This window comes from Callospermophilus lateralis, chromosome 7 (assembly GCF_048772815.1).
Source record: "Callospermophilus lateralis isolate mCalLat2 chromosome 7, mCalLat2.hap1, whole genome shotgun sequence".
NCBI classification, from domain to species: Eukaryota; Metazoa; Chordata; class Mammalia; order Rodentia; family Sciuridae; genus Callospermophilus; species Callospermophilus lateralis.
This window is the reverse complement of record NC_135311.1, coordinates 4,784,598-4,797,367: the sequence shown is the minus strand read 5'-3', so window position 1 is coordinate 4,797,367 and position 12,770 is coordinate 4,784,598. Positions and strand designations below refer to the sequence as shown.

At 45.8% G+C, this 12,770-nt stretch overlaps 1 protein-coding gene across 2 annotated transcripts; it reads right to left on the bottom strand.

Moving 5' to 3' along the window:
• Positions 1-1,109: 1,109 nt before the first annotated feature.
• LOC143403626 (cornifin-B) lies at positions 1,110-1,451 on the bottom strand. Of its 2 annotated transcripts, XM_076861688.1 has the most exons (2): positions 1,320-1,451; positions 1,110-1,247 (listed from the first exon to the last, which is right to left on the bottom strand). In XM_076861688.1, the coding sequence occupies exons 1-2, from the start codon at positions 1,449-1,451 to the stop codon at positions 1,110-1,112; spliced, it is 270 nt and encodes an 89-aa protein (XP_076717803.1). The 2 variants fall into 2 exon arrangements, with proteins under 2 accessions (XP_076717803.1, XP_076717802.1); XM_076861687.1 differs by having other exon boundaries at positions 1,110-1,451.
• Between the last annotated feature and the right edge of the window lie 11,319 nt (positions 1,452-12,770).

Here is a 12,770-nt window from a genome sequence, read left to right as displayed (position 1 = left end):
TAAAAGTACCAATCTTATGCCAGTATATACACACATATTGATGCCCTGTTAGTGTCTGTTTTGTTTCATTTCATGTCTCCTTATACTCTAGGAAGATGTGGGTGGGCTTAACAATCTCCATTTCCTGTGGTTTTCACTACAATGTGTGTACAAAAAGTCTCTGCCTTGGGATTCCAGTGGACCAGCTTTTGCGTATTGCTCTGTGAGGAGGCCAGGTCTGGTTGTGTGGGTGTTTGAATGAGAGGTGGCGGCGGGGAGTGAAGGGTGTCCCTAGGAGACGGTAGTGTCCCTGGAAGGTACCATGGGTTCCCCTTGTCCCCTTTCTGGCACAGCAGGGGCACTCGGAGAATAGAGAGGATGGACTGAGATAACAAGAGTGGAATTTTGGGTTCCCCAGAAGAAACAAACGAGGAGGAGCAGACCCCTACGCAGCAGCCAAGTTCCTTGAAATAAACAGGAGTTGTTTGAAGAAGTCGGATTTGGAGGCAGGGCACTCGGGGTGAGAGGGCCTGTCACCTGACTCACAGGCACCTCTGGCTCAGCTGGGACAAGTACTAACTCAACTCCAGTGTGACTCACTGAGCAGCAGGGGGAGAGCCCTGCCCCTTCCCTGCGTGCCCAAAGCAGCAGCCTTTGTGTGGCCTGGTGGTAAGGACCTCCCACACGCCCAGCGTCAGGATTGATGCCTTCTGAACCAAGCCCCCTTTCCCCTCCTGTCTCCGTACACAGCTCCCACCTCAGGAGGAAAAGGAGAGTAGTCAGACAATGACGCACACAGTCAGCAGAGGCATGAAGGGAATTTAATGGGGACAATGACAGAGCTGGATCCCTTGGGTTCCCCTTAAGTCCCTCTTCAGACAAATTCTGAGCAGCTAAAACCCAGCTCAGGTGCCAAGCCCCCCCCCATCCTCTGCCTAATTCAGAGGCTCAGATGCCCCCAAGTTTAGGAAGGAAAGCTTCCTAGCACATGGTTTTGGTTGCAAATGAGGGAGGGACTGTGACTTAGGTGATACAGCAAGTCCTATAGGATGGGCGGAACTTGAGAGCCAGAAGGGGAAAGGGGTCCAGCATCCCGTGGTGGGCTCCTCAGAGGCCTGGCTCTGACCATGTTACTTCTGCTTTGTCTTCAGTTGAGCTGGCACTGGAGTGACCGTTGAGGGGCAGGGCTCTGGCACCTTGGGGTGGCAGGGCTCAGGCACCTTGGGGTGGCAGGGCTCAGGCACCTTGGGGTGGCAGGGCTCAGGCACCTTGGGGTGGCAGGGCTCTGGCACCTTGGGGTGGCAGGGCTCTGGCACCTTGGGGTGGCAGGGCTCAGGCACTTTGGTGTGACAGGGCTCCTTGGTTTGGGGAACACATGGTTCCTGGGGTGGAGGCTGGCAAGGTTGCTTCACCTGCTGCTGGTGCAGCTGAGGGGGTGGGGCGCAGGGCTGCTTCTGCTGCTGGGAACTCATGCTTCAGTGGCGGCTGGGCCTGGAGACAGAACAGAAGATTAGAGCAGGAAATAACTCAGAAACCATCCCTTAAGAAGCACAGGTTCTTCTTTCTCTCTTTTGCACAACAAAGAATACTTGGGTGATCTCTGAGTCTTTGGAGGAGGGACTAGAATGTGATCCTTCTGTGACCCTGGAGCTGGGCTTTCCTGCTGCACACCTTAAAGCTCACTAGCCGCACAGCCCAGCCCAGCAGAGGCTCCCGCCGGCAGAGTGAGACTCAGAGATGTGACAGAGAGAGACAAAGCAAACCCCACCTACTCATAACCAGAATGGCTCCCCACCTTTAGGGCCACTCTGACCTCTCCAGAACGCCCCATGATCCCACTTGTCACTTGGCTCACAGGCACCTCTGCCTCAAGTGCTTTCAAATACTACACCACCCCTGCACATCACCTCCGCTGGACTTCTGGGGAATTTTCTAGAGCCAGCCCTCCAGAAATTTCTGTCTCCTCCAACTGTTATAGCACTTTGCCCTCATCAACCGACACTGATAACTTCCTGCTTGGGTTTTAGTTCTTATTCTCCTGAATAAAATGTAGTTTATGAAGTAAATTCCCCGTTGCCTCAATTAGTTTTTAGCAGCCTAAATGCCAAATATAGTAAGTTTTTAAAAATATTTATTGATATTTTTATTTTGGTTACTAACACCAAATAATAACAAGACTGTGGAGGAGTTGAATTTTCATACATTGCTGGTGAGAAGGTAAAATGATGCCATCACTTTGGGAAAGAGCTTGAATTATACATTTAAAATTGGTGAATTCATATTTTTATGTAATTTATACACTGATAAAGCTGAATTTTAAAAATCAACTGTTATAACAACATTTCTAAATGAGAAAAAATGCAATTCTGATAATGAAAATATTTATTGAGAGAATAAAGATCTGAGGTATTAAAATGATGACTAAAGAAAGAATCATGCCAATCGAGGTGCTACAGACCCGGTTCCAGTTTTCAATGTGCTACTCGGTCCTTGGACCTGTCAATCCCCTTCTTACTAACACATCGAGATCAGATGGGGCAGAACCAATGACACTAAAGTCCCTTCAAGCCCAAACCATGTACACGTTTAAAACAAAGCTGGACAGTCTGCATGGCCATGACCAGCTTTGAGCAGAGGGCAGAGAGAAGACATCAGAAACGTCAATGCAGTTCAACCAAATCAAACGCCTAGAGAGAGTGATCAAAAGTTCCAAGAGACTCACCTGGAGTGCAGAGAAGAACAGGCAGTATGGTCAGCGGGATCTGATGCGGTGCCCTCCACCAACTGGCTTTTTATGCAGGGAACATGCCCTGCCTCAAGGAAATGGGATCTTTGGGGCTGCCCTTTCTTCCTCTCTGTCAGGCATGATTCACCCCGTTGCTGCATCCACCTGTTGGCTCAGCTTTTGTGATGAAACTACCAAGGTGATCTGTATCTTTTTTTTTTTTCTCTTTCCTGGGCATTTGCTGTCAGTCACCTGGACTTTAACCTTGACAGTAACCTTTGTACTCAGGTCTAGGGTTTATAGGCAGGGTGGGTGGCATCAGCTGAAAGAATGTGAAGAGAAAGGCTCTGGGGATGTTGGAGGAGGAAAAAGTCCTGTCCTCTGGAAGATGCTAATTCCTAACAAGGGCGCGGCCAGTCGAGTGGCTTAGTGTGGAAATACTCATGTGTTTCTTGGAGGCCATTAACACGATGGCTTGGATGGCCCCAAGTGGAAAAAGTGGTGACTCTGTTTACTCATCACTTAGATTACTCAAGCCTGGGAGGGAAAGAAAGAGTTAAAATGATTATTTTGGCTCTATTGAGGTTTCTCTCCAGGAAGAAAACTCAAAAGACAGTAGAAGAGCAGAGGGGCTTCCACCAGGGCAGGGGAGAGCCGGGAGTGAAAAGAGGGCAGGACAGACTGACTCTCAGCTCCAAAGCACCCTGGTCTTTCTCGTCCAGCCTCTGGTTCCATCTCATGTGACAGCAGGCCCTGGAGACCCTGCCTCTCATGGGGATCCCTTCTCCAGGTGCAATGCAGCCACAGGAGCTGGGATCCCCTGAGCCCTCAAACCAACGCTGATTTTGCTCGAGGTAGGATAAAACTGGGGCCATTCGTCTAGGTCCACCTGCAATGCCCACCCTGAAATCAGGCCGACCTTTGGAGAATCCAAAGCACCCTTCAGCCCTGGGTGTTACGTGGCCCCTGCCTCCTTGTCTTGCTCACCTAAATGTTTCCTGGACTTGCTGGATAACTGTCCCTGGTACTCCTTGGACATCCTCAGCTTCTCTGTGCCCTATCTTTTATCCCCACACTGTCATGTGGTCCTTCCCACGTGGGCTTGGATGGGCTTTGTACAGGGACCTCGAGTTGCTCTGCGGGACCATGCTGAGTGCCTCTCCCTTCCTGACCCAGGGCTTCTAGGATACTGCAGGTGCAGGGCACCGTGAAACACACATGCTCTTGTGTGTCCAACAAAGAAGTGTGAGAGAGTCACTGCACGTGGGCCCGGACTTGGCGAATGATGGTAATGGGGGGAGTGAGAGGCATCTATGGATAAATACCTACCTTCATTCCAGGGCCAACCGTTTCAAGACCATTTCCTAATGATCCTTAAAAAATCCCATGGACTCAGCCATCCATTGTTCTTGGTGATGAGCAAAAGAATGTCCTCTTGAACGGTCATTCCTTCCTTCTCATTTTCCCTTTGTAATGACTTCTCTTCCCTGCGGTTCACAGCCCACATGAACTCCCTGCTCAGGAAGTTAAATGTCAGGCACAAGTTATTAAAGAAGCCAGGTTAAGACAACTATGAAACAAGAAAATTACATATCAACCATATTATCTTGAGGGCAGAAATCGATGCCCAGAGCATAGAAAGTCAAATGAATCACTGTAAAATTTGGAAGTGATCAAAATTTCTTCTTCTGAGATGCTAAAAAAGGTTGGCATGGCTGACGGTTTGGCTTCTCTCAGCTCACTCTTGGAATGTTGCATGGCAGTGAGTTCGAGAAAGAAGCCTTCTTTGTGAAATTTCATCGCAGGGAAATCAGGTCTGAAGCCTGGTGAAGACAGGCCATCCTGTCGCTCACTCCGGCAGGCTTTCAAGAGCATTAGATGGAGTGCCTCGCAGTGGGGGGTCCCTTTGCCTCCATCTGTGGGGCTTTGGCCCTACCAGCTTCGAAGGCTCCTCTAGATTTGGAAAACACACTGCTGCTGCTGGGATCAGACAGAAGCGTCTTCAGAGGAAAACACCTGGGCAGACGATTAGTCACTGTGGAGGGTGATGTGGGGGAGACAGCAACACACACGGTGGTGGGAACTGTGAAGGGTGCTGAGCACCGGGAGGTGGGAAGGACCTGAGAGAGACAGCGGGAAGGACCTGTCACCGGATACACAGGCCGGGTTCCAGGAGGTGGCAGGCAAGGCTACTGATAGCAGAGCATCTCTCCTGGTGCTCAGCAATGTCTGGGAGGAAGAGGTGGCTGTGTTAATAAGCTCTCTCCTTCAGGGCAAGAAGGAGACCTTCATCTGATCAGCGAGGGCAGGAGGATGGTCTTCTCACACCTGAAACCATCATGATGCAAGGGGGATGCTTTCCCTCCCTTCCCATTTTCTTACCAGAATTTGCGTTTTATTATAAGGACATCCCTTTCTATACCCAAATAAAATGCATATTTTCTTATGTAGCAAAAAACCTTAGAGCATTAAGCATAAAATAAATTAAGAAACGAAGTCCAGATTTTTGAAATTGTGATCACAAGAATTCTTTCTTTTCCTTTTCTTCTGTGAAGTCGATTTTAATGAAGCAGCCTCTGCCAGTGAGGGAAGACTTCTCCCTGACAATATCCACATTTAGTTCACTCTTCTTTGGAATCTATAAGGGGGATTTCTTTCTCAAACGGAGACTGACTTGTTCTCATTCTTCTTCATTTTAATGTCATCTAACTTTTTATTCCATGAGGATTTCAAAATAATCTCCTGTAAAACACAGCAAAATCATAGCCTGTGATTTATTTTATTGTTTTTTACTGGTGCATTATGACTATACGTAGGTGTGGGATTCATTGTGCCGTATTCCTACATGCACACCACAAAATCAGATCAGTTTCACTCTTGGTACCTTCCTTGTCCTGATTGGCTTGCTCTACTCATTATTATTTGACATTCTCTCTGTCAGTGTTACTCTAATTAGTGCTTTATAATCGTATGTAAAATCATATATATCATATACATTATATCTATAAAACCAGATATATGTATATTTGTTCATATTTTATACAATCTGATATATAGCTCTTGTAGCTTTGGGAAACACACTGGATTTGCATTATACACAATTGATATGTGATGTATCGTGGTGTACTCTCACATGGACATAGTATACTTTGGTAGACTTCATTCCCAGCACTTTCCCACATACATATCGTGTAATATCTATATCTCCTGCCTCCCACATGAGAAAAAGCCCAGAAACAGCAAACGTTCATCTGCCTTTCACCTTCCAAACACTCTTTGGTTACTCCAAAATAGACTGACTCTCAGAATTGAGGCTCAGCCCTGGGGGGACTGCAGTAGCCCCTGTGGTGAGAGGTGGACATCTCAAGGTTGAGCAGGGTCAGTTATTTCTCAAGCGAAATGCAAGTCATCTAGGATGACAAGTCAAGGAGTGTCAGGTGATGACATGTCCCGGAACCTCCCTCCTGGAGTATGCACTCATCAGCCCTACCTAGCCTTGTCTTTACCAGGATTACAGGTGACAATGGAAAATTCTGAGAATTTTCTGGCTTGAGAAAAAAGGAACTCTTTCTACTTATTTGTTTAATTGACAACTGAAGGCCTGTGGTGTATCAGGGTATTCTAGACTCTTGAGGTGTGTCAGGGAACGATCACAAAGGTCTATGACCTTATGAAGCCCACATTCTAGAGGGGAGGATGGAGATAAATAATCAGTAAACTTGAAGATCATGTAAATTATGCACTAAACGTGATGGAAAAGGAATAGTACAGGCAATTAGGAGCACCACGAAGGTGAGGGTAGTGGTTGTAGGTCCTCTTTGAGATTAGAAAGACTTGAAGAAAGTGAAGGGTTAGCTACTAAGACATCGGAGGGAAGAGCATTCCAGGTAGGAGAATGTCTGATGCAAATGCTGGGGGCTGCCTGGAATGTTCTGGAAGCATACGTGGGCAAGGGCTGAAGGAGAGCAGGTTTGTCTTCTGCTTTTACCCTCTGCTGCCCGCCATCCTTAGGACATGCGGGCATGTCCTTGGGACAAGTCCTTCCACAGACCCTGTGGGCTCCACAGGGTGCAGAAGTAATTAGCTCAGAGGACAGGTCCAAAATGTCACTTGTATTCCTTGGACCTTCCTGTTTCCCAGAGTTTTACTTTACAAAGGAAGTGTTACTTATTTAAGAGTGAATTAGATTCACATATAAAAGAAGGGCCATGCATTCCTTCTTGGTCCAGCAAACTACAAAACAAAGAGGGCAGTCTTTTCTACCCTGTGACAACCTGATTTGCCACAGTGGGGCAGGGACTGAACAGCATCATTAGGAATGGAAGGAAGGAGGAGAGCTAGAATCTGGGCCGTAGGAATCCTGAAATCCTCTACGCAGGCGAGCTGAATCTACCCTCCTGACAGGGATGGCGGAAATTCCTTCCTCTAACATCGACTTGCTCTCCGACAGGCGGTCTCGGGGTCTGGGAGATACTTCTTTCTCATTAACCTGAAGTGGGTTGGATGCCCTCCTCTGGGGCAGGGCAAACGCTCCTTCTTGGTGTGGTAACACGACCCCTGAGTGATTCTTGTAAAAATCCTTTTTAAATAAATTTAATTAACATTGTACTATAAGTATATGAAGTTATGATGAAAATAAGGTCGCTAATGTGAAAGCAACTGAACGTTGGGGAGAACACACCCTTGACCACAAGCCGTGTGACACCTGTTGGATCTTCTTGTTGTTACATGAGCCTATAAAGGCACTTAGAGATTTCCCACCTAGAATCCTGGCCCAGAGCTCACCACAGTCCCCTTCTTTGGAATTTCAGCCAAGGGGGTGACCCCATTCCCCCGCCTCCTGTGCTACGGGTTATAAACACACGTGCCAGGGCCCTGCTCTGTGTGAGTCTGGAATCAAGGACTCTCCCCACCACTGGACACCAGTTTGCCTTCCGCTGCACTGTTTTCCTAGCACCTCTTTAGATGTTAAGCCAAGTTAAAACATTCGGCAAACATGTTACCTGTTATTTAAACAGCACTATTTGCCCAGGAAACTCCTAGTGAAAAAAGAAGTCTCTGGAAAGGGGCAGAGAGTTGAAGAGTATGGACTACTGGTGGCTTCCTTTGACAAGTATGGATGAGGTCAAGAAGGAAATGGACAATCTGCAACAGTAATGAAGAGGAACAGAATACAAAAAATAGTTAAAGATTGACCCATTAAGGCTAACCTTTACTTCCTGCACCCACTAAGACTAACCTTTACTTCCTGCACCCACTAAGACTAACCTTTACTTCCTGCACCCACTAAGACTAACCTTTACTTCCTTCTTGGCAAAGAGTCAGTTCCTGAGCTGATATATCAGAGTGTAGGAGGCCCTACCTTTTATTCTGGTAGGCACAGGGTTTCTAGTTAATACCCAGGTCTTCGATCTACTTTGAGTTGAGTTTTGTGCAGGGTGAGAGAAAGAGGTTAAATTTCATTCTACTACATATGGATTTCCAGTTTTCCCAGCACCATTTGTTGAAGAAGGTATCTTTTCTCTAATGTATCTTTTTGGCACCTTTGTCTAGTATGAGATGACTGTATTTATGTGGATCTGTCTCTGTGTCCTCTATTCTGTACCATTGGTCTGCATTCCTGTTTCAGTGCCAATACCAGGCTGTGTTTGTTACTACAGCTCAGTAGCATGATTTAGGTCTGGTATTATGATGCCTCTGGCTTTGCTTTTCATCAAAAATCAACATACTTTATATACAAACAGAGATATGAAAAATTGTGGTACATATGTGTAGTAAGAATTGTAATGCATTCCACTGTCATGTATTTTAAAAATAAAATCAATTAAAAAACAAGTTGGATGAAATCAAAATAAAAAGCTTCTTTACAGCAAAGAAAAGAATCAAGAGTATGAAGAGAGAGAGCCTACAGAATGGGAGAAAAATTTTTCCCACCTGCACCTCAGATAATGTTTTAACTTCCAGGATATTCAAAGTAATTAAAAAAAACTTAATGCCAAAAAAACAACAACAAATAACCCAGTCAATAAGTGGGCAAAGGAACTAAACAGGCACATCTCAAAAGAAAAATACAAATAGTCAATGAATGTATGAAACAGTGTTCAACATCTCTAGCAATTAGAGAAAAGCAAGTTAAAGCTACATTGAGATTTCATTCCAGTCAGAATGGTAATTATCAAAAATACTAGTAACAATAAATGTTGGTAAGGATGTGGAGGAAAAGAGTACACTCATGTATTGTTGGTGGGACTGCAAATTGGTACAACCACTCAGGAGAGCAGTATGGAGATTCCCCAGAAAACTAGGAATGGAACCACCATTTAATCCAGCTTTTCAACTCCTAGGTATATATCCAAAGGATTTTAAATCAGCATACTATTGAGACATAGCCACATCAATTTTTACAGCAGCACAATTCACAATAGCTAAGCTATGGAGCCAACCTAGAAGCCCTTCAACAGATGAATGAATAAAGAAAATGTGGTACATATGCACAATGGAATATTACTCAGCCATTAAGAAGAATGACTTCATGATATTTGCCAGTCAATGAAAGGATCTGGAGACTATCTTGATAAGTAAAATAAGCCAATCCCCCAAACCCCAAGGTCAAATGTTTCCTAGATATGTGGAAGCTGACCCACCTAAGGGGGCAGTAGGGAAAAAAGAGAAGTTTAGTGGTTTAGACAAAGGACAAGGGGGGATGAATGGAAGGGAGGGCGATAAGAAAAGGAAAGACAGTGGAATGAATCTGACATAACTTTCCTAAGTGCATACATGACTACACCACAGTGACTCTCACCACCATGTACTTCCACAAGACTGGGATCCTATTAGAATAAAATACATTCCTTACTTGTATAATCATATCAAAATGGAACCTACTGTCACATATAACTAAAAAGAACCAATAAACAGAAAGACTGACCTTTAAGATGAGATTCAGGATGTCGTGTCTTCCTGCCCATATTGCGGAGGGCCCTGGGCAGAAGCTGTTTAAGCACAGGAGAGCTAGGGAATGGAAGGAGAGTAAAGCTGGCCTTGAGAATCAGGTCAAGGAAAGGAATCTGAAAACCAAGGGAATAATGATCAATGATTATCCAGGGATAATTGTTACTGGAAACAAATCAGAAGCTTGCTGGATTGTTGATGAAACTGCTTGTTTGTTTTTTCCCTAAGAAACCATGAGCCAAGTCTGTGAGTGTTTCAAAGTCTTGAAACAGCTGTGGGGGCAAGAAGAGCCGGCTCCGTTGTGCTGTGCAACCCACTTCAGGCAGCTAACGAGCAGTGAATGGCCTCCGGACACCAAGACCACCTTCCAGAGAGTGGAGCCGAGGACATACGAAGTGTAAGAGATAACTGTATTTATGTGGATCTGTCTCTGACTCTTCTATTCCATTGGTCTGCATTCCTATGCAGTGCCGTCCCCTGATAGGAGGGTGGACTTCCATGTGACACTCAGAGGCCGGTCAGAGTTCTTACGGCTCAGGTTCTAGCTGTCGGTCTTTTATCTCTTTTCTCCTTTCTGTTGGGGTTATCCAATCCCTATCCCACTGCTGCAAACTGGAATGTGTTGGGGTGGGGCCTGGGCTCCTTATATTTCAGTTTGCTGGACTAAGAAGAGCCACACTGAGAGGACCTGACGGAGAGGACTGTATGTTACCCAAAGACCCTGGACTGGGACGTGGATCAGGTGAATATGTCTATGCAGAATTAGAATAAAACAAATATCCCCGAAGGCTGGACTGGGGCTGAACTGTGAGCGATTCCAATATCCCCATTCTCCACTTTGGGTACCCAGCCTTGTGTTGTGGTGTGGGACCACGTGGTTGACATCTAGCTGATGCAATGTCACCCGAGTGCAGGTGATCACCTCCACATCCCTTAGGAGAAAGCGTTCTTTCTCTGTTACTTCTTTTCCAGTCTGCAATGTAGGGTACAATGGAAGGAGGGTGTTGAGGGTTATGAGTCACAGAATGGAAGGATGCGAGTTCCGCCAGTCCACAAAGGACCACGGAATGGATGAGAAATAGAATTCTATTCCATGACGCCACAGATTTGGGGGGATTTTTGTTACCGAAGAGAACCTACCCTGACCAATAAACCACACGAATAGTATATTTTGCTTGGCCATTGTTTATTCCATTGTTATAGTGGTGGGAACATTGATTACCAGAATGTGGTAAAAGATGTCAATTGAATTAATAAAAGCGATTATAGGAACCATAATTCAAGTGTTTTCAAACTAAGTTTTCATTTTAAAGTAATGTATCCAGGGAGAAATGGCATGACAAAAGTCTCATCAACTGATTTGTGAAAAAGTTCAGGTATTTTGTTGTTATAATGCATTAGGAAAAATTTAAGAAAGCATCCCCACTAACATAACCAAATACATACAGAGTGTGTTAGAAGAAAAAAAATCAATGAAAAATATGTGAATGAATTAAAAAAGTAGTTCTAGGAAATAAAACTTCAACTTATGTCATAAATTATAGATTAATAGACTATTGATAATTATGCTTTATATCCCATAGTCCTAAACTTTTTATCATATTTCTTGTAATTTTTTTTTAAATAAGAAATTGATGTTGGGTCTTCCTAATCTTCTATCATCTTTATGGGGTTTAGATGAGAAGGGGACAGGTCCATATTGGGGAGCCTCTTGGTCAGGTTTGGGAAAGAAGCCTTCTCAGGTTTCTCCTAGTCTCCAGAAGATACAGGACACCTCTTTCCAAGGGTGTTGTTTCCTCTTTCTCTAGGAAAGAGCAGGTGGCTTTTGCCCTCTTGGCCACTGTGGCCTACGATGTGTAGGGAGGTGAGCACGGCTGGGGGGGATCAGGCTGAAGGCAGGAGTGGGCTGCGTTCGGGGAATAGAGTGAAGACACCCTCAAATCCCCTGCACCACTGAGTGAAGGCTAAGCCCCTCAGCGTCTCTGCAGGGGTGGACTGACTCCTACCACCTGGCAGGCAGCAAGCTCAGCCCTGAGTCTTCAGAGCAGCCCTGAATGGGCAGAAGGTTCTTGCCCTTGTGGACATGACGGTCCGGAGAACTCAGGCGTCCCTGCAGGAATCTCCATGTGGCAAGTGTGGGAAGTGCAGGGCAGTTTGGCAAAAGCTGCAGCACATTGGGTCAGTTTCCCGGGTTGGTTAACTGGTTCGTGGGAGGCCTGTGAGGTGGCAGGGTCAGGTAGGAGATCAGATGTAGGTAGAGCATAAAACAGAAGAGAGGAGACAGAACTGGAAAAATTAAGTTGGGGGCTAATAAAAAATAGTTTGGGAAAGTGGTTGACCTGGATCCACTGTGAGACTGATTTCAGCCAGAAATACGGAGGACCATGACAGTACAGGAAACTGACTATATAACCAGTTTCTATCTGAGCCAGAAAGTAAATATTTGCCCCCAACAACTATTTTTTTTCTTTTTTGTATCAGGGATTGAACTCAGGGGCACTTAACCACTGAGCCACATCCTCAGCCCTATTTTATATTTTATTTAGAGACAGGGTCTCACTGAGTTGCTTAGTGCCTCACTGTTGCTTTGAACTCGCGATCCTCCTGCCTCAGCCTCCTGGGCCACTGGGAATGCAGGTGTGCGCCACCGCACCTGGCCTCCCCCAACAACTATAAGGTCATGGCTGCAGTAGGAAGAAGAAACAAAGGTGTAGAAAACAAGAAAGAATCATTAAGAGAAACAAAAATGTGCGTTTTTAAAAAATCTGCACAAGATTAGCAATCAGTGTATGGACATGAAATCTGCCAAAGTGTGCAATCTGTGCAGTGTGGACTTGAAGCTCCCCACACAGAAGCAGAACTCTGCTTTCTAAATGGCTGGCCCAGTGGATGGCATGACAACTCTGCCCTGTCACTGAGGAGCTGAGGGAAAGGCACTGCTGAAGCAGGAAGGGCCCAACTGCCCACTTAACTGGCATCAGCTGTCCGTCAGGCGGCAAGATGGGCAGCCCCTGGACTCCAGAGTGGGTGGTGTTGGAGTTGTAAGGAAGAAAGACCCCATGGCTACTCAACCAGGAAGCAGCCCCCGCCCTGGGACTCCGTACCGGATCTGGGC